The 27,440-nt window shown below is 45.8% G+C and overlaps 1 protein-coding gene across 2 annotated transcripts in view; it reads right to left on the bottom strand.

Annotated features, from left to right (window-relative positions):
* Positions 1 to 27,440, bottom strand: part of WDR44 (WD repeat domain 44) — a 593,855-nt gene that overhangs the window by 356,720 nt on the left and 209,695 nt on the right. For both annotated transcript variants that reach the window (XM_086918723.1, XM_086918724.1), the window contains exon 6: positions 11,778 to 11,879. In XM_086918723.1, coding sequence (XP_086774849.1) covers positions 11,778 to 11,879 — 102 coding nt within the window. The remainder of the gene's footprint in view (positions 1 to 11,777; positions 11,880 to 27,440) is intronic.

Below are 27,440 nucleotides of genomic sequence, written 5' to 3' on the forward strand. Positions count from 1 at the left end.
ACTGTGAGTTTGAGTCTCTTTAACAAGCCTGAACATGGGACCACGCAGAAAAAGGATCATGGCAGCAAACAGAAGCAGAAGGGGTCTAGGTAAAGGACTTCACCAGAAAGAACAAAAAAGATGAAGACATTGAGCCTTAACCAGCTTCCAAAAAAACCTTTACTGATAAACAAGCTGGGGCACCTGGGATGATTAAAATTACTCCAGGCAGCATGCAATACTTCTTGCAGAAAATCAAATCTGAATTATGTACCATCAAGGAAGACTTTAAACCTAGTTTCAATGAAATTAAGGAGTGGTGGGCCTTGACAGGGGCTAGAATCAACAACATCAACACAACAATAGATACCCGCTCAAAGGAATTACATATGTGGTGGGGCAATAAAGCACTTCAAGAACAAAATCTGGAGTTCCAACTGCGACATGAAGATCTGGGAAACAGGTCAGAAACAATATCCGCTTTTGAGGTCTCCAAGAGGTGCGAAGGGTGAGAGAATTTAAAGCTATGTCACACCACATTAGAGACCACTGTAACAATGTTCTAATACAACTTGACAGAAAGCATTGAGTGTGTGTAAAAGGAAATCAGCTTGGTTAGAACACTGGCAATTCACCTTAACGAAGAAAAAGGTTCTCATGGATGAAGGGGGAATGACGATATTTCAGGAACTGAGGGTAATGAGGCCTATCAGTAACCATCTCTAATTACAAGATATCACTTACCAATAGGGACACCTCTTCAGCTTAATATTTAAACGTAAAGAAAAGAGGACAATCATAATATCTGCCAGAGAGGAGCGGAAGGTCCTGGGTATGCCTGAGATGAAGGAAGGAGATCTGTTGATAAAGCACAGTCAGCCTGGTGTCAGATGGCCAGCTCTGGCTGAGAGCATAAAGTAGGGGACACTGGAGAAAGAATCAATCACCTGAATAACAATTTGAGCCAGTATACTGGGACATTTGATGTCTGTCATCTGGACATTGAGCCTTAACCAGCTTCCAAAAAAACCTTTACTGATAAACAAGCTGGGGCACCTGGGATGATTAAAATTACTCCAGGCAGCATGCAATACTTCTTGCAGAAAATCAAATCTGAATTATGTACCATCAAGGAAGACTTTAAACCTAGTTTCAATGAAATTAAGGAGTGGTGGGCCTTGACAGGGGCTAGAATCCACAACATCTACACAACAATAGATACCCGCTCAAAGGAATTACATATGTGGTGGGGCAATAAAGCACTTCAAGAACAAAATCTGGAGTTCCAACTGCGACATGAAGATCTGGGAAACAGGTCAGAAACAATATCCGCTTTTGAGGTCTCCAAGAGGTGCAAAGGGTGAGAGAATTTAAAGCTATGTCACACCACATTAGAGACCACTGTAACAATGTTCTAATACAACTTGACAGAAAGCATTGAGTGTGTGTAAAAGGAAATCAGCTCGGTTAGAACACTGGACATTCACCTTAACGAAGAAAAAGGTTCTCATGGATGAAGGGGGAATGACGATATTTCAGGAACTGAGGGTAATGAGGCCTATCAGTAACCATCTCTAATTACAAGATATCACTTACCAATAGGGACACCTCTTCAGCTTAATATTTAAACGTAAAGAAAAGAGGACAATCATAATATCTGCGAGAGAGGAGCTGAAGGTCCTGGGTATGCCTGAGATGAAGGAAGGAGATCTGTTGATAAAGCACAGTCAGCCTGGTGTCAGATGGCCAGCTCTGGCTGAGAGCATAAAGTAGGGGACACTGGAGAAAGAATCAATCACCTGAATAACAATTTGAGCCAGTATACTGGGACATTTGATGTCTGTCATCTAGACTCTCAGTGACACCCTAGAACAGATGACACATCGCCAGCCTGATGGTGAAAACCTTTGAGGCCGGAGGAGAACAGGGAACAAGTTGACACTGGTTTGATGGAGAGAAAACCATAAGGTTAATGTAATTGACCTCACCAATGTTAAGGGGACTGAAACAAGAGAGGAGTTTAGTGTGGGGAAGGAATCTACTAGGGGAACAGGGGTTGAGCAGTTAGATTGCTCTTCACTATAGATTAATGGAATTAAATGTTTACTGGTGCTTTTATTCGGTAGACCTCGCCTGGTGGGATAGACAGCTGATACCTCTAAGACAGCGAAGGCTAATATTGAGTACCCCAAACAAATAAGGAAAACGTCTATAAATATAGCTGAACTTACTTAGTCAATACTTTGGCAAAGCAACTGTCCTTAATTTTTTACGAGTCCAAATGCAAGATATTCCTAATACAGGAGACTCACCTCATCAAAAAATTACTTTAGCCTCAAATCTAGATGGTTCCCCAGACAAATCTGTGTGGAAGGCTGGAACAGAAAGGAGAACGTGAGAAAGAAGGGAGGTGGGGGTTGTATGTTTGGGTACGGTCTTGTGGGTGACAGCAGGAAATAATCGTGACAGTGGTTCTGAGGCTGGGGGAAGTTGCGCAGCTAGACAACTACACCACAACCAATGTCTATGCCCAAAACACAAGCCAGGACTCACTCCTGGAATTGCGATAGCAGACATTCTTGAGAACTCGGTCATACTCTATCTGGCGAGATAAGAATTTAGTGATGGGCGTTCGGTGGGACAGCGTCGCCCTGCGCAGTGGCCAGTCTGGTGCTATGTCTCACTGTTTCAGAGCAAGGTCGGAGAAGATAAGCATCTGAAGAGTGCAATTTCCAGGAGATGGTTTAAAATAATGATCTGTTATTTCAATGCCAAGATCCTTCAAGGTAAACATGCTCTTTACAAATATTCATGTTAATAGAGGGTATACTAATGGGGAACTGTGGAACACCTTAACAGCAGTAGTTAGAGGAAGGTTAATAGCAGCTAGGCAGAATAAAGTTAATGCGATACTTGGAAACCTTGGAAGCACATCTACAGGAGCTGAAGGATTAACAAGAGGACAGCACCTTTGAAAATATGGAGAAAGGTTACAGCAGTTGAGGCTCAGATGACGTTTTTGTGCAATGGAAAAAGCGGAACACACTATTTTATGATCCGAGCAAACGCTCTATGGTGAAGGGAACAAGGTAAGATAACTGTTCACAAATACAGAGCTAGGGCAGTGAGTAACACTGTCAACTTGATACAGGATGACATAGCAATGCAGTGGACAATCAGATTATGAAACAAGCCTTTTAGCACCTTATGTTACAGCCTGGAAAAGAAGTAACATTCTCCCTTTGATAAGGTGCTTTGAAGTTAAGAAAATCTGAAAGGAGCAGAAGACAATGCTAAGCCTACCCAGAGAGAAGACAGACCTAAATTGTGCCATCGCTAAATTAAATACAGGGAATGCACAGGGAATGCACAAGGACTAGACAGACTCTTCGCCTTGTTCTATAAAACCTAAGCCCATACTACCCCAAACCTAGCCAAAGTATGTAATTCATTTATGGACATGCATGCACCACACCTAATATGAGATAAATATATCTGATAGTGAGCCTAAACATAGGGAAGCATTCAGTGTATAATCTGAAAAAGAATAAGTGCTGGGGCCAAACGTTTTTCTTCGATGTCCTCCGTCGTCACTGCTGAATGTTGGTTTCCGAACATCACGGCCATCTCTACTTCTATTTACCCCATGCCTCTTATATCCACCACAATACACTTCCTGCTCCTTAAGCTGACTCTTAAAGGATTTTTTTCATTTCTGCTTTCTTCCTAAGTCTACTTAGTCTACTGCTCTGGGGTTAAAGACTGATTATCAAAAATAAGACTCAGTCACCAAAATTAAGATCCATCTCCAACCACTAGCTCAAATTGAACACTAGGAGCTTCCCAATATGAAAGCAGCCTACGACCTATTCTCCTGCTCAACATAGACACTAAGCTCTGCATGGGTATTTTGGCAGTAAGGACTGACCAATGTTATGAGGCCGATTGACCCCGCTCAATCTGGGTTTGTACATGGAAGAATATGTGCAGCAAAGACCCCCCCCCCCCCCAAAAAAAAAGAAAATCACACACTTGTTAGATAACATACACAGAACTCATAAGCAGACATGTTTGCTCTCACTGGACACAAAAATAGTGTTTAATCAGGTAAACTGGGCTTTTTGCAACATACTCTTGATTTATTGCAGTTTAGTCTCAACTTCAGTGTCCTGATCTTGGCAGGGTATAAGGCAACAAGAGCTACGTTGGGAGTCAATAGATGTTCATCAGGCTATTTTGAGAGGGCAAAAGATCGAGGTGTCTTCCGTCACTTCTTCAGCTGGCCCTGCCAGGATTTCAGAGTTTAATGTAAATCTCCTGCTTGGGAGTCTAAATTACTCCTCATTTGCAGGGAGTAAACCAGAAGTAAACTATGGGACGTTCCTCAGGGGTTTCAGGATGGAGATGCCTGCTTGGGGGCAGTGGGGCTGTAATGGCTCAGAAGGATAGATGCGATGAAAAATACTAATGCCAAAATAGTTATAGAAATATCAAACTCTTAAGATAGCCTAAGATGTAGCAGAAATCTTGTACACATCCAGAAAATACTTGATGACAGTACAACTCGGAAACCCCAAATTAGGAAGTGGCTCATATAGATCGTATGAAAGGGGCAGCCTGGGTTCTTCCTGTTTATTAAGGTATAATTGAACCACCCCACTACAATATGTGCTTGAAGTTGGAAAACTGAATTCAAAAATAATTGCAGTGTCATTGATCAGAATGCTGGTAGCCACCTTTGGAAAATTCTGTGGCTGAAGAACAGTCAAATGATTCAAACATCTGTTCAATTTTTCTATCAAGACAGATTTTACCAGGGGTGGGGGGCATGGCCAACAGTCTATGGAGTAGGAGCTTTCCTTGAGTGGCTTCCGCTGGCCGATCCCAGTTTAGTGCCACCCTGCAGACAGTGACTCTGGTGAGGGGCCACCTACCCCTCCACCCACCCACCCACCCCTCCAAAACACTGGGAACCCACAGCACCTGACTTTGAGCTGCGGAAAGTAGAGTGATCCGAAAACTGCAGCTGGGAGTTCCTCACCGCCAGGACCCAAAATAGCGGCGCCCTCGGAGTAAAGCCCTCCAGAGGAATCCAATTTGGCGAAAGGAGGAGGATGTGAGGTTCGGCGATCCTGCAGATGTGTACTGCTTCAACTGGACCTTCGGATGCGACATCGTTGCTGGTGATTGGCTCTAACAGAGCTCCAGAGGGCGACCCTTGAGACGAAATCAGTCACTGAAGGCTGCGAGGAGAAGCTTTGCGGTCCAGGCAGAGAACTGTGTTGACTAGCCTCCTCAGAAGCTGATGCAGAATTGGCGGAGGATCCTCGGGATGCGCACCGTAGGAGAGGCCCTCAGCACTGTGAGCAGTAAGAAGACACCAGGCAGGCCTTGCAGACAGCCGCAACATCCGGATCCCCCGGCAGCGGTAAACGGCCGGGAGGATCCAGCAGATTCGGTTGGCTAGTAGGCCGAAGAGCGTGGCGAGAGAACACTGGCTGAATCCCCGACAAACGGACCGCCCAGAAGTGGATGCAGAGGTAGGTGAGCAGTCGGGGGGGTCTGGTGGATTCAGACTGACCACAAATTAAGGAACGGGGCCAGGAGCACACTGGCTAAAACCCGGCTGGAGGCCATTAGTGGGGTAGGACACAGTAACCCAGGAAGGCGGACGTCCCATAGCGGGAGGAGCCGATATCGTACGTGGCGGTGAGGGGTTGAAGTGGACATCAAGAACTGATCCTAAGGATCCCTACAGGGCACCCCACAGCGCTGATGACAGCAAACCCCGTTGAAAAGCGGAGTGTGTCTCAGGAGCTAGCAATAGAATTGGGTTTAAGACGTTTTTTAGAGCACACCATAGGAGAGCGGCGCACCCACTGAGATTGATAGACTGGGAGGTCTCTCATATTCTCCAAAGTGCGAACAGGCACGCTGGTACAGTTGTCAGGCCTTGAATAACCGGTGGCTCCAGACATTCATCTGATCAGAAGGAGGAGGGGCGGACAAGCAGGGAGCATCCTTCCTTAATAATGCAGCTGGTCAAGTGGGGAACATGTGGAGGATATTGAGACTGGGCGATTGACATTGGGCGCAGCCTGAAATACCGGGAAAGTAGAGCTCAGGTGGATAGACAAGACCCTCTTAACAAGATTCCTTGAGGACTGGTGGAGAAAGGATCAGCAGGAAAGAGAACTTGGGGACATCCGCCCAATTAGCCTGGAGGAACAATGGGGAAAACGAGCAGGAGAGAGGTCGACCCCTGATCCGAAGTTTGACAGACACAAAGGACAATTCCGGTACGGGCCCCTCTAATGCATTGCAAGAAGATTCACCAGCAGCGCCAACTCTCCAAGACATTCTACAGGCCATAATTGCCTCGAAGCTGACTGTGGAGAACAAAATAGATACTGTAAGGTAGGAAATGTGTCTCATACAAGCTCACCATCGCTGGTTGGCCGAGAGAGTGACCACGACGGAAACGTATATTGAGGACCTGAAACCGATCATAAACACGACTTGAGCGGTGGAAGCCCAAATGAAGGTACTGACAATGAGGGCAGAAGATGCTGAAAATAGGTCCCGCAGCAACAATTTGAGACTCACATGCCCACCAGAAAAAAGTGAGGGAAAGGACATGGTGGCCTTCCTGGAGAAATGTTTCAGGGAGGAGGTGTCACCAGAAAGCCTGTCCCCGTACTTTGCACTTGAGAGAGCACAGAGTGCCTGCGATGCCCCTCTGTCTGGAGGACCCCGCGCCCATTGGTGGCCCGTCTTCTGTTTTACAAGGACAGAGACCATGTACTTGCACAGACCCGTAAGGAGGAGCCCCTGGTTGTGAACAAAAGCACAGTCAGATTTTTCCCCCGACTTCTCTAGGGAGGTCCAACGGCTGAGATCCTCTTTCTTGGCAGTCAAGAAGAAGCTGTGGCAAATGGAGGTCCAGTATGCAATGCTCTTTCCGCTTAGACTGAGAATAGTGACCCCCCTCCGGTACCCTATTTTTTAGTTCACCGCAAGAGGCATGGGAATGGATTGAGCAACAGGCCAATGGACTTGCCCCTCTGGAGAAGCAGAAGAGAGAGGGCACCCATTCACTAGGAGAAAGTGACAAACCTACAGCGGCCCCTTCAAAAACTGAAAAGCAGCGGGAACCTGAATAAGCAATGGCGGAAGTGGCATCTTTGAGTGCACCTGGCTCCAGTGGTGTATCGTCTCCTGTAAGAGAGGATCCAAGGCATTTGGACTTGGACCATTGCAACAGCACAATGGAAGGGGCAAGTCAAGACATGTTGGTGGTCACACCCGCCACTGCGGATTAGATTATTTGACTCTCCCCCCGAAAGTCACAAGTATTAAAGAGGGATGAGTGGAAGGGAAGATTCCCACAAACAAACTTTTGCAACTGAAGGGGTGGGGGCACAACTTCGGATCTACCAGGTGCGAGGAGGGCAGGCACTACCTCATATGCTAAAAATGGTAGGTGATGTTTTTGAATGTTTGGATGAGGAGCGTATGCTCACTTGTCCTGGTGAAAGGGAGTTTGGGATGTTACAGGTTCATGTTTATGGGGGTTGCAGATATTGCAGACCAGGCACTGAAAAAGTAGGAGCCTAAACCGCGCTCTTGCCTGCTAGTACGGGGCCGCGAGCCCTGGAGCCCTGCCGGCGAATGCACTTGACACACACCAATGGCTGGTCCTCAATCATACAAGATAATCTCTATCGCCCACACTCTGTAATCATCTGAGACAACTAACTGCATACCTGACACCCGGAAGGATCGTTCACACCCACCGTTAAGGGACACCTCAACAAATAGAGTAGCAAAGACATTCACAGACTGGCAGGACAGATGTGGCTTAATAGACTCCTGGAGAAGCCTGAATCCTGTGGGTAGGGACTACTCCTTTTACTCCCCTGCTCATGACCTGCATGTTCGATTAGATACATTCTTATGTTTCCCAGACATACACACCCAGAGCCAATCCGTGGAATACTTAACGCAAACTCTGTACGATCACAATTCCGTTCTCTTTTATCTGAGGTGGGGACAACTGCGCCAAAGAATACACACATGGCGCCTCAAACCCGAGGTTCTAGAAGACCAGGTATTCCTTGAGGAAGGATGTTAGAGAGTGCATTGTGAACTACTTTAATGTAAATACAAACACGACTAACCCCCGATTGACAGAATGGGACGAATTTAAGCTAATGCTCAGGGGCAAATGGATGGCGACCTCTATAGGAGTGCAGCGCTCCCATGAAGTTGACCTTGAGTCCGCAGATAGGGCACTGCGAGCACTAGAAATACAAAGGCCAGGACTTCCGGGGCTGGGACATGCCCTTCTGGATGCCAAGGAGGAAGTGGCCAAACAAACCAAGTGGCTGCATAACTAGGATTATAAACGGTAAATGGAACGTAGACATGCAGAGAGGGACAGAACTAGATCTCGGCTGGCATTGTTCGCCAACCCAGCCCGGAGAAGCTCTCCGATTCTTGAAATTGGGGATACCGTAGGGTATATATTATACTGACAAGAGGAAATAAATAGGAGATTTCTGGAGCTTTACACTGCCTTATATAGTTCCCGGTCAAGACAGGGAGAACACACAATTAGAGAATACCTGTCTGCTATGCCGCTCCCCACCTTGTAGGCTGAGGAGGCGGATGCACTAAGGGCCCCCATAGGTATACAGGAAATAGGAGCTGCAATCAAGGGACTGGCTAAGGGCAAAATGTCCTGAAACGTTTGGGATGCTAATAGAGCTTTACGCTGCCTATGTTGAAGAATTGGCCCCCAGGCTAATGGAGTTATACGAGGCGGCTCTAGAGGAGGGACATCTCCTGAGCTCCATCTGGGAAGCACTGATAGTCCCTCTACTCAACACATGCAAACCCCAACTGATTGCGAGGCCTACACACCATTATCAATGCTAAATTTAGATTTTAAGGTACTAAGCAAAATTCTAGCTATGAGGCTCCAACCGCTAATGACTGACCTCATAAACCAAGATCAGGCGGGATTCATCCCAGGGCGCAATACGGCTCTTAATATAAGAAGACTCATGGCACTTATGACAAGAGGGGACGAAATGATGGGTGGAGAGGGGGTCTTTGCGGTAGATATGGAGAAGGATTTTCATGGGAATTTTTATACTGCAGCCTGGATAAAAGGGTGTTAGGGCAGGGCTTCTCCAACTGCGTGAGGCTGCTATACAAGAGACCATTGGCGAGGATCAGAATAGGTCGGTCGATATCGGAAAGCTGCATAATTGAGCGGGGGACTCGGCAAGGATGCGCCCTTTCCCCACTGCTGTTCGCTCTTGCCATGGAGCCTTTGGCCGCCCTGGCCCGCACAGTGGTACGATACCGGGGGATCCGCATGGGGAATAATCTACATCACATTGCCCCTATGCTGATGATCTCCTGCTCTTCCTCGGGAATGTAGAGGAGTATCTACAGGGGGCGAAGACATTCATGGGGGAGTTCGGAGGGATGTCCGGTTTAAAAATTAACTGGTAAAAATACAAACTGTTTCCACTGACAGTGAGCAGAGCCCCCCTGACTGAGCTAGGAACTCTTAAATGGGAGCCTTGCTGCTTAGAATACTTAGGGGTAAAATATATCATTCCCAAGCAAACATATTTGAAGGTAACTTGGGAATGGCCCGGAGATCTCTAAAGACCAAAATGGAATTCAGAAGGGGCCTCCCGCTAGCTTTGCTGGGGAGAGTAGTCCTTCTAACAATGGTGGTGTTGCCACAACTGTTCTACTTCTTTACAGTAAGCCCAATATGGATTCTCCCAAAATGGCACACGGACCTACACTCCATTACGATGTCCTTCTTGTGGGGCGCTGGTTGTAGACGGGTGGATTTGAAAACTATGTAGCGTCTAACTATGGAGAGTGGACTAACGGTTCCAGACTTCGAACGATATCTAGCTGCTCAATTACAGTAGGTGGTGCAATGGGTGGGAGACCTCCGGTCCCAGATACGGGAGGTAGACCCAATTAGGCCAGGCTTAGAAACGCTATGGAAACTGTTACTAGGTATAAACAGAGCCACAGCTGGGGACTCTGATGCAGTGCAATTGATAAATGCAATTCCTCCACACCTACTTTGCAGAACAATTTGGAACACCTGGTCTGCAAAGGGCAAGTAAAATGAGTACCGTACGTGAGGGGAACTATCATTAATTCCACCTCAATAATCTTGTGGCAACACTACACTTCATATTCTCCAATCCAATTTCTATGCACTAGACAACATATACCTCCTTTACGTGTCATATTAGATGGATAAAGGAGAGTCACAAGGACATCTCACACAAGAAGGCTCCAGTGGTAAGGCAAACTAGCATCTAGTATTAGAGGAATAACCAAATCGTTCCCTATTGAATTGTGAGAGTTTTTGCAAAAGTCAAGAGGTCTAGTGTTGGTCTAAGCGGTCAATGGGATCTGTGACCGTCTAAGGAAGATGTTTGCTTACCTACTGCTTCCACAAATGTTTGTTTATCATTCGGACAACTTCATATTGTTTCCATTTCTGTAATCTACTACAAACTATTCTGACCATAGGGTCATCTAAAAATAGAGAACTCTTCCAATTTATGATCCCTACACATAAAAAGTGTCTTATAATCTACTGAATCAATTGAAAACAAAGGAAGTATTGTGTAAATACTGAGATTGAGAGCAGTAAAATGTTTTTTAATTAGATTCAGTTCTAAATCTGTGTGAATTACAGACCCACCAGCCTCACTTGCCCATCCAAGTAATTTACCAAAAATGAATAATCGATGGTCGCTGAAGCAGGACTTACAGGGGATACTGCAAAACTGTCTACTTTGATATTTTCAGAACTTGGAGCTTCCTGGTAGGTGTAAAAGCACACTGCCAATCAAGTTGTAAAAAAATTAGATGGATTCGAGACCCACCAAATAAATTACTAATAGTTGAAAAATAGACTGATCAATAGACAGACAGATCTAGAGCATATAACCAGGTGTACAGAGTGCAATACGCCATTTATTACCATTGATGAGTGTGGAAAGGGACAATGACTCACAAAAGGCGTTGCCTCAGGTGAGTCATAATGGCCTTCCACTCCTTTATCAATGTATGAAACAACATATATGGAAACTTTATGCCATGATAATATTTCATGAGTACTTGTTTTAACCAAAGATACTTCACCATGACCAGGATGCAAGGATTTACATTTTGGCGGTAAAATAAAATCATCACACTGAAGATACCTCATGACTATTAAAAGAGTTGCTTAAAATGTGTTGTGTCATTTAATTGATGGTTATATGCAATCTATTAGCCAGTAAAACAGTTTTTCTCAAGTAAACGTTGCTGTACGGTGGCAATAAACTTGAAACTGACTATGCATTGTAGTAATATTTGTTTGAATGCATGTTTAGTAGTACAGTTGCTCAAAACAAATTAACATGGTAATGGGCCACACATTCATTTTCACGTTCATAGCATGTGTGTATTTTTCCAGAGAAAAAAGCACTTACAGTAACCATATAAGGCAATTAAAATAGTTGCATGAACAAACAAACTTTAATGGCAATCCCTTATTTTTTCTGTACATTACTTCATCTTGCTTTGATGTGAAGCAGCAGAAAGCCCATAAAGCAAAACGGATATTTACTTGAATTAAATGCATGCCAGTAGAATTTGTAGCTATCAATACGGGAGGTCAATCATTGGCTTTGCACTTAACGAAGTATTCATCTGCTCTTATATATGTTTGCATTTTGATTGAGAGATTCATACAATACCTCATCTGTGAGCTCTCTGCCAGAGTTGGATCTCGGTCGCTGTGGTCCAAGCACTCCACTTGGTGGAGATGGTGTCTGACCATCTGCTGCCTTTCCATTTTCCTGAAATATTTGAAGAACATAGCACAAATACATGAGTGCACTATAGCCCAGCCACAGAACATGTCCAATATACAGAATAAGGTAGTAGAAGGCATCTGAAAATCTACAAAATGAAGAGTACACATTTTACACAAATTTACAAAATCTCTTGCAAGGCACGACAGATCAACTGTATTCATTTATATGCCATATCCTTTAAAGCGATATCATTTAAAGCATTTTCAGCCAAAGGTTCCAGCAAAATGTACATGGCTGCAACTCCTTCCCAGTCAGTCAGTTCATAAACGCAATTTTGCATCCAAAATATACTATCAAATGAACCCATATTAGGCTAGTTATCAGCCAGACTGACTGCCTTTTTTTTTTGTTTCAACAAGTCTTTACTGAGGTTGTAAATTTTTTTTTATATCACAGTTACATCCCCCCCCCCCCCCCCCCCCCCCCCCCCCACTCCCCCAGACCCCTCCTCCCGGTACAGGTAACAATTTGAAATTTGAAAAATAGCAGTTAAAGAATGAAAAATTATAAAGAAAAATAGAAAAATACAGGCTTCGAAGAATAAGATGAATATAAAAAAAAACACATCATTACATTCCTAACGAACTCGATACATCTCGGTTACATTATTGATCTATCTATGCTGGGCTCGCTAGCCATAATCTAACTGGGTCCCAAATTTTTTATCCCTTTGTTTTCTTCTTGATACCTTTCCGGCTATAAATGGCAATTTGAAGATTATATGTAGCTAAGAAGCGCATACGCCACTGTTGAAATGTGGGTGGATAATGATCCAGCCATGTGGAAGTCAAACAGATTCTTAAGACTGCCATAGCAATATATAGGAGTCCCTGCATGGCGATAGGTCTGGTAACTCCATCTACCCCTAACATAATTTCTGCTGTGCTGATCTCTATATTAGCTTCGAATATTTCAGATAGGAAGTTGGAGATTTCTCGTTTAATATTATCTAATGTATGACATGTAGCCAGCATATGTATCAGATCGGCTTTAGCCTTATTGCATCTGGGGCAGAGAGTCCCCTTCCCCTCCCCCCATTTTGAAATTTTTTCAGGTGTATAATAAAGGTCGAAAAAAGTTTTGTAGAACTGAGCTTGTAGCTTGGTGGACATTAGAATAGAGCTGGATAGTTCGAGTGCTTTGTGAGCTAGATCCTCTGTAATATCGATCCTATTTTGCCAATTATTTGCATGTTTATCCACATCGTCTGGTAGTACAGCAATTAGGTCTTTATAAATGTCTCCAATTTTTACCCTGGCCGAGCTGACCACAGTGTTAATTGCGGGGATTTTTTAAAGCAGCCATTGGGTCCCCCCTTTTTGAGAATAAAATCTCTTTATTGTAAAAACTTTAAAAAATCATGCGAATTCAGCCCGTATTTATTTTTTAGCGATTCAAATGAACAAAAACCTGTGGAATCGTAAAATGAGCCGAGTTGCGAGATTCCTAAACTAACCCATCGCCGCATACAGGAATCCAAAATAATTTCAGGCAGATTGGTATTGTTTTCTATCTGAGTATAAATGAAAACCTGCCGATCGCCAGATGTTTCCGAACCATGTACCAAACTGTGTAAATACCCTTGAGGGTTTTAAATCGTTCTTTTTTTAGATGGCATTCATAAGGTAGTTTCCAAAGGTGGTTATTGGCGTTATTACCCAAGATTAGTTCCTGTGGAGTTGGAACCGGACAAATGGGCGTTGAGTCTTGTTCGGGGATTAAAAGTAGACGACTGTATTTGATGGTTGTAGCCCACCAATAGAATTTGAAATTAGGGAGGACTAGGCCACCTCTATCCCTTGAGTGTGTGATATGTTTATAGGCTCTTCGTGTTTTTCCATATCCCCAAACGAAGCGAGATAGCATATTATCTATTTCATTAAAAAGTGATAGGTCAAAGTTGAGACCGATTGCCCGGAAGAAGTACAAAAATTTGGGCAGAAAAAATATTTTAATGAGATTGCATCTTCCGATTATTGTTAAATGCAGGTTGTGAAGTCTCGATAAGGTTTTATTTGTCTGTTTCAATAAAGGGTCTAGGTTCAGGGCCACTAGATTTTTCAGATCAGATGTAATATTAACGCTGAGATATAATGCATTATCAGTGACTCTTGCATCGTCCACGCTGATGTTATTATTTATTACAATCTGGGTTTTAGTTTGATTTAATTTGTATCCCGAAATCTCCCCGAACCTTTTTGCTTCTTCCTCTATTATCCTAGCTGTTGTAATTGGATCAGATGTAACAATCGCAATATCATCTGCAAAGCCTAGAGTTTTAGTTTCATCATTCGATGTGTTAATGGGTAGTATGGACGGATTCATTTCTAGCTTTGCGATAAAGGGATCGATGTAAATGGCGAAGAGTAGGGGAGAACAAGGACACCCTTGTCTTGTACCTCTAGTCACTTTGATGATGTCAGAGGTGACCCCATTGATCATAACGACCGCTTCGGGAGCGATATACATTTTCTGTACTGCTTGAATAAAATGATCTCCGATCCCACTCTTTGCCATGGCCGACTATAGATATTGCCGGGAGACCCTGTTGAATGCTTTTTCCGCATCTAACAAAATTAGACCCATAGGGTCTCCTGCTACCTCTGCAATGTCAAAGAGAGTTATCACCCTCTGGACGTGATCTGTGGTTGATCTTCCAGGGACGAACCTGTGTCGTCTAGTAGATACAATTTTATGAATGAAAGGTGCCACTCTGCTTGCTAACAGTTTGCTTATATATTTTAGAGTCATTGTTAACTAGGGTAATAGGACTGTATGTGCCTAGTTCTGTTGGATCTTTATTTTTTGGGGGGAATACTATAATTTTTGCACATGCCCAAGAAGCCGGAGGATTTCCATTCATGAACACCTGGGTAATTTACTGGGTTAGGATGTCTTTGAGTGAGCTACTGAATCTGACATAAAATTCCACGGGAATACCGTCTAGACCGGATGCCTTGCCAGATGGAAGACTGCCATTGCCAAACGTTTGTTTTTATTGCAGCCCAGAACCAACTCAATAAGCTGCAAAGGGTTAACTTAACACTCACAGAACTTACCTAAAATAAAATTATGACTGCTGTATGAAGTACTCATTGGTCACAAGCGAGTCCTTGCAGAATCATGTGGTACTATTATCTGCTCAAAGCAACAACAAAAAAGGGGGGGGGGGCTGGGAGCCAATAAAGCTCCAGTACCTAGGCTCCTAAAACAACAATGCAATACACTGTGAAGTTACTGTCCCTGTTAGAAAGAAAAATAAGAGAGCGCTTGACGAGACATAGGGTTATTTCTTGGTGCCTTCACACATCCCTAGGGATATCATGCTTCATCATCAGGCATGCTCCTCGTTGAGACGGTGCGGCAATGTTCTACACGCCTCTCGAAGGGTCACTTTTCTTATCTTGCGGTATGATGAGAGGTATATGTGTGAGGGTGTCCTACATGTGTGAAGTTGAGTGATTGTGCATGAGTGATGGAGAATTATAACTCTCTAAAAGATACGAGGATCACTTTTAATGTGGAGGCTCTCTTGACAGGATTAGAAAGCGGTAAAAACGGGTCAGAGATACTGGAGGGGTGTAATGTATCTAGGTAGCTTCAAGTCTGTGGGAGTAGTCAGGTCGGGTGTAGTCAGGTCAACACGTTTCAGGCCCTTGAGGCCCAAAAAGGATCCACAGCACTTCTTCAGGACCTAAGAAGAGAGATTATTAATCTACCCCACACCAAAATGTAATCTGTAAGTGTAGGTATTCCCCAAGAAGAAAATACCTGGTCTAGTGGTTAAAAATGATTGTCCACCTAAACAAATAAGAAATATTGGGGAGAACAGATAATAAACAAAGGTAAAGCATATAATGTTACATGCGTCATCAGAATCGCTTTTCCAGCATACAATATCATGGTGGTGCCATATAGTAGTCATACCCATGCTGTGGTTGGCGCTATTCTGTAGAGATAAAAGACATAAAAGTACTGACACACACAGCAGGCTGTTCAACATACGCAGTGCATACACACATTTCACACAGTTTATCATAAAAGGACTAGTTGTCCTAGGTTTGTGCAAGGAAGGTTACCCTTTGGATCAATCAGACAAGCCCCATAGGTCAGAGATGGAAGTTAGTGCTCAGCTGCTAACTGTAAAGAAAAAGTAATGGTACCCAAATAAGGAAAGCCACCAGGCCAGGAAGTAAACAAGACCTTAGGTTCAGCAATTTGAGGCAACCATACTTGTGTGGCTTCTGCGAATGGAGCTCAAGAGACCTACCCTCCTCTGCTTGCTTGCCTGGATCGAGACGGAGCAGAGGAGGTGTCCCGCTTTTAAAGTGACGTAGATTGGACTAATTGTCTCCAGGTGCTGCGTATGCGGTCGTGTGAGTATGGGGTGGTACGGTAGTCTATGAGCTTACGTGAGTGTGCAACAGCCAATGAGGTGCCGCGTTGCAGCAACTGAAAAACTGGCCCTTCCATGGCGGCCATCTTACTGTGTGGAGGAGGGTCCGCATACGTGCGGCACTTGCCATACCAATAAAACAAAACATGGTGGAACTGTCCATAAAAAAATCCAAACCTCCATCCTGACCATCCCCCCCCCCAGCCCCCCACAGTAGTGATAACCATGTAAAAGATAAAGCTTGGCCAATTCGTCTTAGATGGCTCATTTATTCCAATCCTGATGTCAGTAATGGATTTGAAACATTGTGGCTCAAAGTAATGAGCTTATGTGTATAGAGGCATGAGGGGGCCCTTACACGTAAAAATAACATAGTAGCCAGCGCCCCAAGTCAGAAGGAAAAAGCCATGTGTGCTGAGGTGGTACAAAACATCATATTGCAGTGTGTGGTGTGGAAAGTATTGGAAAATTACCCATCAGGATACTGGGTCTTGTATATGTATAAAAACATGTAATCAAAGACAGTCATTCCTACTACTGCAAACTATTTTGTATGTGCCCACCTTGATGTAGGGAATAATGTTCATTAAATGGTTTCAGTATGCAAGCAGCATCAGTAACTTGTAAGTCCGAAGTGAGGGAAAAGAGTTCAGGGATATATGGCCATATAGAGCTTGCAGTAGAGACCAACAGAATTGGCAAGTACAAAGTCGCATATTTGGGTTGGTGTATGTTTTTGCCATGTTATTCACACCCACTCATATGCATCTAACAGACCATATGAGTTCTCATAGAAGACCAGGGGGCGAAGAAGGGTCTGTGTCCCCAGATATGGTGTAGAATACCATATCAGAATATATGATATATGTAGCAGATCATAAATGGAACCGTAATCAAAGGTGATGGGCCTGAGTGGTACAACAGAAATCCTCATAAAAAGGAGTATGAGTATCTCCAGTACGGAATTACTCGCATCAAGAGACTTAGTCTCAGAGGTTCTATCTCACACCACCGGATCTCGTCATTCAGGCCCATGTTATCAGTGGAGAAACGGAACATCCATTGTTGCTCCTTTCTAAAGAGATTGAGCACTACTTCATGAATTGTTGGCTTCCAGGATAGTCTAACATAGGTCATCAGGGAAATGCTTAGAGTTGTAAAAATGATTATACATTTTTGTGGCACTGCATCCGCAGCGAATAGTGCTCCGGTGTTCTATTATCCCAGTCTTTTTGGCCCTCATGGTCATGCCACGTACCATGGGCAAGTGATAAGGTAGATGTAGTTCCTTGTATTACAGTTAGTGTGATTTTTCTGTATAACCAGGTGGAATGGGGCTCAGTTTATCTCTTTTGTATGCTGAGTCAAAGCAAATACTCTACAGGACCCACAAGGGTAGTGTCCTGTCACAGGTGGTAGAGCCCACAAGGTGATCTGCGTGTGTGATTGTTGTGTACGTGGTCTGGTATGTGCAAGGAGGTCTTTTAGGTTCTAGGTTCGCTTGAAGGAAAATGATTGTCATGGAATCTCTAGGGACCAATGCTTCATGATAATATGCTGGATCTTATGTTTGTCTCCAGAAGGACCTCTCAGGGATTGTTTAATGGCCTTTCCTTAGCTCATCTGAGGACTCTAGTAGGATAATTTCTAGAAGACCGGTACTGAGTGCTGCGGCTTGTGCATCATAATCTTCCACTGAGCTGCAGTTTCTTTGGAGTCGGAGGAACTGTCCAAACGGCAGGTTCTCCGAAGGGCTCTGGGATGATAGCTATCAAAAAGGAGAAGGCAATCAGTAGTCTTCTTGTAAGTCTTTGTGCAGAAGTTTCTGCCCTCAATAAAGAAGAGTAGATACAGGAATGGTATCTCTTTCGTGCAGGACAACTGTGTGAATCTCAGGTAAGGGTCCAAGGTATTGTTCCAACGTCCGAGCTCTAGAAGCCTGGTTTTGTCATCCTCCCAGAAAAACAGAATGTCATCTATGTAACGTCACCACGTTAGAATGTTGCCTTTGAAGGGGTTTGTGGTAGTGCAGATATATCACTCTTCAAAATGGGCCATGTACAGACAGGTCAGGCTCAGGGCGAACGTGCTGCCCATAGATGTCCCTTATATTTGATGATCGATCTGGTTCTTGAATTTTAAGAAGTTTTTCTTCAATGCCACTGTTGCATACTCAATGATAAATTGCCTGAGTGAGCTAAAGAATGGTGATGGATTAAACCCAGATCAGTTGACTGGGGGTGAGTGTTTGATTTGCTCAAACGCTCTGTCTATCATCCCCTTTTGTATCGCTTTGTTCGCCCTAAGTTGGCAGGGTATGCTCAGACATGAGTCCCTTGCTCACTTGGCCACTGGATTCAAGATAGCCTGGCTGATGAGGATTATGAATCCGAAACCGGTCCCTGGATGCTTGTTTCCGGTCCAGGGAAGACATGGCTTGGCAGTTCGGGCTGGACTGTTCCCATGAGGCACAGGGTCAGACTGATTTGCATATGGCCATGTCTGAACTGGGGTGGCTGAGTGAGCTAAAGAATGGTGATGGATTAAACCCAGATCAGTTGACTGGGGGTGAGTGGTTGATTTGCTCAAACGCTCCGTCCATCATCCCCTTTAGTATCGCTTTACTCAATGATAAAGTCAATGGGCGTGGCAGTCGTCCAAGTTCGTGCTCCTAGGCAGGCCTCTATGATATGGGATGTTAGCATAAAGTGCCTCTACGAACAAGGTCATGAGAAGATGAATTTCCTGCTGACTGTTGGTGTTGACAATCAGGTACAACTTGTCCTTAGTCTCTTTTAGGATCGAGGGGGTTATCTGGACCAGAGGTTGGAGGTAGTAATTGCAGAACTTGCTCAAATGTTCCAAAAGAGATCCAATGCCAGAGACGATGGGTCTTCCTGGGGGAGGCTTAATGCCGGTGCGTATTTTGGGTAATATGTAGAAGTAAGGGGTCTTCGGAAAAGTGTTCACCAAAAACTTTGCTTTGTGTTTCATGATCCAGTCTTGTGCCTCTGCTGTCGTGACCAAGGGCTGGATGTGTTTCATCAAAGTGTCAGTTGGATCTGTCTTCATAGGGCATTAGTATCTTCCATCTGCTAGTTGTCAAAGGCACTCTTGGTAATAATAACTGAAGTTCATCAGAACAATTGCCCCATCTTTGTCTGCTGGTTTTATTATGAGCAAGGGGTCCTCGGTCAGGGTAGTGATTGCTTTGCGTTTTCATACGGTCTGGATGATTGGATCAGTGCAGACTCTTTCAGTACAGCTTTTTCGACGGTGAGAGCCTCAATGGGTGTCATGGCTGCCGTAGGTGTGAACCTTGATAATATCCTCAGTCCAGAGTCCTCACGGTCCTGTGAGGGTATTGGCTTTGAAAAAATGTCCAAAGACTGACTTTGGGAAAGAGCTGTTCAAGCTCACGCGTGCGTGAAACAAAATTGGTCTCCGCGGGGAGAGGGCACAAAACCAAGGCCTTTACGCAGAACCGCAGTCTGGTTCTCGGTTAAGACTTTCTGTGAAAGGGTAATGACTATTGACTATTGTTGTAAACGGTTTGTTGCCTCCTCTTTTCTCCCTCGTGTCCTGCCCCATCGTGTGCAGTGGTTGAGGGGGCATATGGAACCCCAGAGCCACATCTGTGCTTGTCCCTAAAGGGGGGCACTGGATGTCCATACACGCGTGGTGGTGGGGAGTCTACTCCCCAACAGCTCTCGTAGCCGCCCCAACTGGCGTTACTAGAGTAGGTGGTGGAGCCATCATCTGATCAGAGTTCACCGCCATGTGGACAGTAATCTTCTTTATTATAGGGAAACACCTTATCCTTGTCAAACCTTTCTGCAGTTTGGATATCTTCTGCTGCCTAAGGTAGTCCTTATGTTCATTCATCTGAGCATTAATCTCAGACAGTAAGATTTAAATGCAGAGATGCTGATCCTCGCCTTCAATGCATTTTCTGCAATATTAATCTTGAAGATAAGTGCAGCAGATAGGCATTTGGCCGTAATGCTGATAGGAATGAGCCAGTCACATGTGCACTTCCACACGATCTATGACCATTCCCTTCTAAAAACTATGTCTTCCAGAAACAAGCACGGTGTTGTAGTCACCAAAAGCCCATTAGGTACTATTCTTGCTCTGAGGTACTCTGTCATAATGGGGATGTGGATGGCTATCTTTTTTTTTTTTTAACTCTCTTTATTGAACACGCTCAGTAGACAGCATAATAACATTTGCCAATGCATGCACATTGGAGATATTCTTACATGGGTTTGGCGGACACATGTCGGGATGGGATAGAACTGTTTGCCAATAAAGAAAAGACATCATTAAAGGATTACCATTCTCTAGACGCCTGGGGCCATTCCAGTGTCCACCTGGCTCCAACAAAGGATAGTGCAGCTGACCCTGGTAAGGCACTCCAATTTCTTAGTTTAAACAAGTTTAGTCCATGAGTATTGCAACACACGTCCGGAGCTTGCCACACTGGGGCTCCACTGTAGACACAGATACCAAATGATTATCCAAAAAGGACGTTGCACAAAGCAGTACAGTTCAGTCAATTTCCAAAGGTCTTCAAAAAACTTTATTGTTCAATTTCTTAGTAATAAAAGCCCCAGCATCAGCCAACGCGTTTCGTTCATGTGGAACTTCGTCAGGGCGTAACGCAGGTAGCAGTGTGAATTTTGGAAGTGGGTTGTACTCTGTATATTGGCATTCCAAAAATCAGGTATTTGCAAATTTACACAGCAGCACCTTCTAACATCACTTGTGCTGGAAAGCTTTCGGTTCAGTATTTTGCGCTTTGTAGGCCCAGATGTCCTCGAAATGAAATGCATTTAAACTTGGGGTCGCGTGGAATAACACTAAGGCACAATGGCCATATACATGAGGGGTCAAGTGATGCTCTTCTCCTCTTGAGAATTTATAAGCACTAAAATAACCTGTTTGGGGACAACTTCTCTAAAACTCTGGATGTAACTAGGATCTATTAATTCGACAATTTCATTTCATTTCGAGGACATCTGGGCCTACAAAGCGCAAAGTACAGAACCGAAAGTTTTCCAGCACAAGTGATGTTAGAAGGTGCTGGTGTGTAAATTTGCAAATACCTGATTTTTGGAATGCCAATATACAGAGTACAACCCACTTCCAAAATTCACACTGCTAACTGCGTTACGCCCTGACGAAGTTGGACAGAAACGAAACGCGTTGGCTTATGCTGAGGCTTTTGTAACTAAGAAATTGAACAATAAAGTTTTTTGAAGATCTTTGGAAATTGACTGAACTGTACTGCTTTGTGCACCGTCCTTTTTGGATAATCAGTGTCCACCTGGCTCTCCAGCACTCCTCTGTAAGCACGCCATGGGCCCCACACCTTTTCTCATTTCTTAACACATCCCCAGCTCTTGTATACCATTTCTTCTGCTCTCTGGCACCAGTCGATGCCCCTCTCCCATTCTGTCACTTAAGGGGGATGAAGTGTCTCCCACCCCCTTGAAGTAATGCGTTTCGCTATTCCCGCAGACCGCATAAGCCACATGGTGACATATTTGGGCCAGACCGCCTCCCCCTTGATTATAAGCAGATGCTATTTTGCGTCCAGCGGTACATCAGTACCCACTACACTGGCCTTTATTGCCGTGACCTTTTGCCAAAATTGCGCTATCCTAGGACATTCTGACAGGATATGAGGGAACGTGCCCTCATTCTGGTAACATCGGATGCACTGCAGCGTTGAGGGGTGATAGGAGCGATGCAAAATCCAGAGCTGGATCAGGCAAAAGCGCATTCGTATTGCTATCTCGCGCGGGCCCTGGAGTGCCTCTTGCCACTCTACATCATCTATGTTGCACAGGTTGTCTGTCCAGGCCGCCCTTAAGGCTGCCAATTAGTCAGGCAGATTGTTCATAAGCTTACGGTACATAGTGAAAATTGCTTTCTCGGGGATAGGGTCAATCAAAAGCCTGTCTTCCAGGGGAGAATAGTCAGGAAGGGAGGTGTTACCTCTCAGCAGTGTCAACAGTGCATGTCCGAGTCTCAAATAGTGGAACCTCTGGGTCTCTACCAGCCCAAACTCCCACTGGAGATCCTCAAACGAGAGTGGGGCCCCTTCCTTCCACATGTCTCCCAGTCTCTCTACGCCTAAGGTCTCCCATCCTAATAAACCTTGAAGCGAGGACACCTCTTTTAACCCAGCACTATGCCAAAGCGGTGTTCTGCTGGTCAATTTGTTCTGCAACCCCAGAGCCGATTAACCTCCCTCCAGCATGTCACAACTTTAGCTGTGTGTGGGGGGCCAACTAGGGTTGTTCTGGCGCGCGTGCAGCAGCAGCTCACAGATCCCTGACGGCATGGCATCTCAGTCTACCCTGTATGCTGGTTCATCCCTATCTGAGTACACCCAGTCCGATGACCACCTGCAGTTGCTGTGCCCCGTAATAGAGCCTTCCATCCTGTGCCGCCAGACCGCGATCGTATACCCTTCTTTGCAGTTTATGCAGCGCTATCCTAAGCGTACCCGCCTGCCATAGCAATTCCCGAAAATCCTGAGAGACTTTTTGAAAAATCATTGGCGATATAGGATATGGAGTAGTTTCCAGGCTGTACAACAGGCGATGCAGTGCCATCATCTTGAAGAGGGCGGCCCTGCCTGCCAGGGAAAATGGTACGGCTCGCCAATGTTGCACATCGCTGTGAAGTCTCTCCAACTGGGGGTTGAGATTCTTTTCGAAAAACATGAGCTGATCCCATACCACCTGAATCCCCAAATACTTAAAACCCTCCAGAACTACAGGCGCTGTACACCGCACTGGTAGTCTCGGGGGGTGGAAAGGGGGGACAATGGGGGGGTTTCCGCCAGTGGAAACACCACTGACTTAGCCCAGTTTATTGTGTATCCTGAGTAGCTCCCGCATAAGTCAAAGAGGTGGAGCACCCTGGCAATAGAGGGTGATGGCCGTGTGAGATACAGTAAGATATCGCCCGCAAATAATGATATACAATCTTCCCAGTCCCCAGGTGACGCAAAGCCCCATATCATGGGGTCTCTCCTGATCTAATTTTCCAATGGCTCCAGCGCCAAGGCGAATAGCAAGGGTGACAGGGGGCACCCTCGTCTCGTGCCCCTTCGGGTGCATGGCTTTCTTGACCTGTTGTTTCTTCAGGGCAGTGAATAAATTCCAGTCATCTTGGTTGCTGCTTGTCGTTGTGCTACCGTCTGCCCCTAAAAAGGATTGTGTTTTCAAGATATGTTATGTTATGTTATGTTAAGGTGAGCTTATAGAGCGCTCTGTCACCGTGGGTTTCCTGGCGCTGATCTGGTGCTGGGGGTGGACAGGGGGAGTTAGCCAGATTGTGGGAAGAGCCATGTTTTCAGAGATCTGCGGAATTGGAAGAGCGAATTGGAGGATTTAAGTGAGGGTGGGAGAGAATTCCAGAATTTAGGGGCCAAATGTGCAAATCTCCGACCTCCGATTCTGCAGAGTTTGAAAGAGGGGACAACCAGGAGGCGGAGGTGAGAGGATCTGAGGTTGCGTGAGGGACAATAGGGACTGATAAGGGATTTCAGGAATGCGGGGCAGGGACCAGTTAGAGATTTGAAGGCAAGGCAGCCAATCTTAAAGGCTACCCTCGAAATGACAGGAAGCCAATGCAAGTTGGTAAGAAGAGGTTTAGTGGATTGCCATTTCAGGATCCCGAAGGCCAATCTCGCCGCTTGGTTCTGGACGATCTGCAGCCTAGAAAGAAGGGCCTTGGGCAGACCGTGATAGAGGGAATTCGAGAAATCCAAGCGGGAGAGGACAAGAGCCATGATGACTTGAATCAGAACTTCGGGAGTCAGGAGATAGGCCACCTTCCTGATCCTGCGCAGCTGGTACATGCATGAGGAAACCACCGCCCCTATCTGGGGCTTAAGGGATAGCTCAGAGTCAATAATGACCCCGAGACTCTTCACCGAGGCCACAGGGGTGGGAAGGGGGCCTAGCTCTACCGGCCAGAAGTGCGGGCCCCAGTGGATAGAGCTCTTACCAGGGAGAAGGAGCTCCGTCTTCCCGGGATTCAGTTTGAGTTGATTCTGGCTCATCCACTGGAGAGTGTGGGACATAACCGCCTGAAAATTAGTGATAGCAGAAGAAGAATTGAGAGGAAAGATGAGTTGCAGGTCGTCAGCGTAGTTAAAGACGGTGACGTCCCACTGCCTCAGAGAAAAGAGAAGAGGTCGAAGATACAGGTTAAAAAGAAGGGGAGATAAAGAGGAGCCCTGGGGAACCCCGCAATGTGATCGTTCCCTAGGTGCCCTGAAGGTGCCCAGACTAACTGAGACCTCCCGGTCAGAAAAGATTCGACCCATGCCAACGCCAGGCCCTGGATGCCGGCCTGCTCGACACGATGGAGAAGGAAGTCATGGTCCACCGTGTCGAAAGCGGCCGACAGATCTAAGAGAACCAGGGCCTGGGGGGGTACCCCTGTCAGCTCGCCTCTCAGAGCATCCAACACGGCCAAGATCACTGCCTCCGTGGAGTGGCCTGGTCTGAAGCCAGCCTGGTTGGCTTCAAGAAAGTTGGAGCTCTTGATGAACTGTGAGAGGCAGGCGGTGACGTGGGCTTCCAGAATTTTAGAGAAATAGGGCAGAAGAGAGATAGGCCGGTAGTTCGCCAAAACTGCGGGGTCAGCTCCTGGCTTCTTCAGTAGAGGCACCAAAACGGCCTCCTTGAAGGAGCTGGGCACCGTGCCAGAAGAAAGAGAAGAATTCAACAGAGGGAGAATGCAATCAGGTAAGGTAAGGCAGATGTCCCGTAGTATAGATGGTGGACAACAGTCGTCAGGTGAGCCAGACTTGACACGAGCGGCCAGTCTGGCCAAAGATTCTGGATCAAGAGGAGGGAAATGTGTGAAAGAGAGTGCATTATGAGGGGGACAGACAGTGTCAGTGCCAGGAAAGGTGACCGGAATAGTATCCTTAATCATAACAATTTTTTCTAGGAAGAACGTACTGAGAGCATTGCATGATTCCTGAGTAGGAGCCTGGTTCGGGAGCGTCCTAGAGTCAGAGGTAAATTCATCGAGGACTTTTTTATATTTATTACGAGCGGCCACGTAAGTGTCTCTGCCTGTGGTGCAGTAATCTCTCCTCCACTTACGCTCCAATTGGCGTAGCTCCAGATGTTGGGTTTTTAATTGGGAGTCAAACCACTTATGGGAGTTGAGGAACAAAATATAATGATGGACCCTTCCTGGAGTAAGCACCTGACTAGCTTTCCCCCCGTAATATTCTTTGACCCTTGAATTGATTAAGGGGATTGTGCGCACACTAGATGGCACCCATCATCACTATGCCTATTCCCTAGGGAATTTTAGTGCAAATAAAAACAATCGCAAAGGTGCACCACAAAAGACAAGACAATAAGTGCATATGGTGTTTTAGGCACAATGTAAAAAAAAATTTTTCCAAGAGATGTTGATAGTCTTCTTTAAATCTTTATTTTCAGTTAGCAGTGAAACATATACAGCCGTCGCGTTTCGTCCCAAGCTGGGACTTCTTCAGGGCTTTAAGTTTATGATACGTCGCTTATGGAGAGAATATGAGGGGAACCGGGGTCCAAGGGGCGCCTTCCCGGATCCTGAAATCCTGTTGTATGTTAGTTCATTCCAATGTCGAATTAACAGAGATGGACTGTAAGCATGCCAAATGTGTGATGAAGGCAGTGCTTATCAGGGTTCCTGGGTGGTGTGAACGGTCTTGCCACCGTAATTTTGTGTCTGTTTTAACCGTCTACTGAGCAATTTATAGAGCTAGTGGTGGACTGATGGTCCTATTTGTCCAAGGGAGGAGGGTGTAGGCACTGTGTTGCAGCAGGCCGTTCCTGGTAAAACGGCCGGCGCCCATCCACAGCCCTCGTCCCGCCGAAAACTCCCACAGCGACGTCGTGTTTCTTATGGGAGTTGCTATGCCGAGAGCGGGGAAACTTGGTTAGAGGGGCAAAAATATCGCTAGCTGACGTAAGCCAGTGAGAGATGTTACCGTCTAGCTCGTTGATGCAGATGTCGTTGGAGAGGGAGGGGCGGGTCTCTGACAGATGGGAGAGCAAGTTATGAGAGTCAGCAGCCCTCCACTTGCGGGCGGCACCGCCCTCTAGTGGCGGGGCCCTGATATGACCATCGACAGAGATTACAGTCTCGATCAGAGAATGGTCAGACCACACACAGGGAGTGATCAACGGGCAAGAGGACTTAACCCCGTGAGTCCAAATGTGGTCGAGAATATGGCCTCCGCTGTGGGTGGGGGACTTGACAAGTTGTGTGAGATTTAAACAGGAGAGGGCTTCAAATAGCTCAGTGGCGTGAGGCCCGGCATCCTTGTGTTGGAACCAATAGTTAAAATCGCCGAAAATGGCGACACGAGAGGAGGATGTAGTAAGATTGGCAAGCTGCTCAGTAAAGGAAGAGGGGAATGAAGGCATAGGGTGGGGGGGCAGTAGAGTATTATAAAAGTGACTGCACCCACCTCAGTTCCCAGGCTGAGAACCAAGTTATCAACTTCAGGAAGAGTCATGGATGAGGTAGCTATAATTTTTAAGTCCTTGCGTATTACCGCTGCCACTCGGCCACCAGGACGGCCCCCGGGGCGATTAGCATTCAACAGATAGTAGTCTGGGGGTAATGCCGCCAGGATATCAGGGAGGGAGTCGTCAGTGAGCCATGTTTCCGATAGCAAAAGAATGTCAGGGCTCTCAGCCATGAGTAAGAGAAAGATGTCAGTTTGATGTCTAATAAGAGAGCGGGTGTTTAAGTAGAATATTCGGATGTGTGACTCAGTAGGAGTTGGTGGAGCATGTGACGCATCCGACCCCGAATGGAGGGGGATATTCCCCGCGATTCCAAGTGCAGAGATGCGAGCCCTGGTGGCAGGGGAAAGGGAACAGGGGAAGGGCTGTAGGCTCCTAAGAGCAGAGGGAGTATAGGAGATAACAGAGACAGCGTCCCTGGCCCCTGGACCCGTCCGGCCGCAGACGGGCGCAGACGGGCTGGACTTAGGCGCGACTTCGGCGCGAAGACGGCGCGCCCGCTGCGCCCGTCCGCTGCGCTCCCTGAAAGGGGGAACCATTTTGTAGGGCCGAGGGCGGGAGGGGCCGAGCGCTAGTCCGCTC

The sequence above is a fragment of the Lissotriton vulgaris genome, chromosome 4_1 (assembly GCF_964263255.1).
Source record: "Lissotriton vulgaris chromosome 4_1, aLisVul1.2, whole genome shotgun sequence".
Classification (NCBI taxonomy): domain Eukaryota; kingdom Metazoa; phylum Chordata; class Amphibia; order Caudata; family Salamandridae; genus Lissotriton; species Lissotriton vulgaris.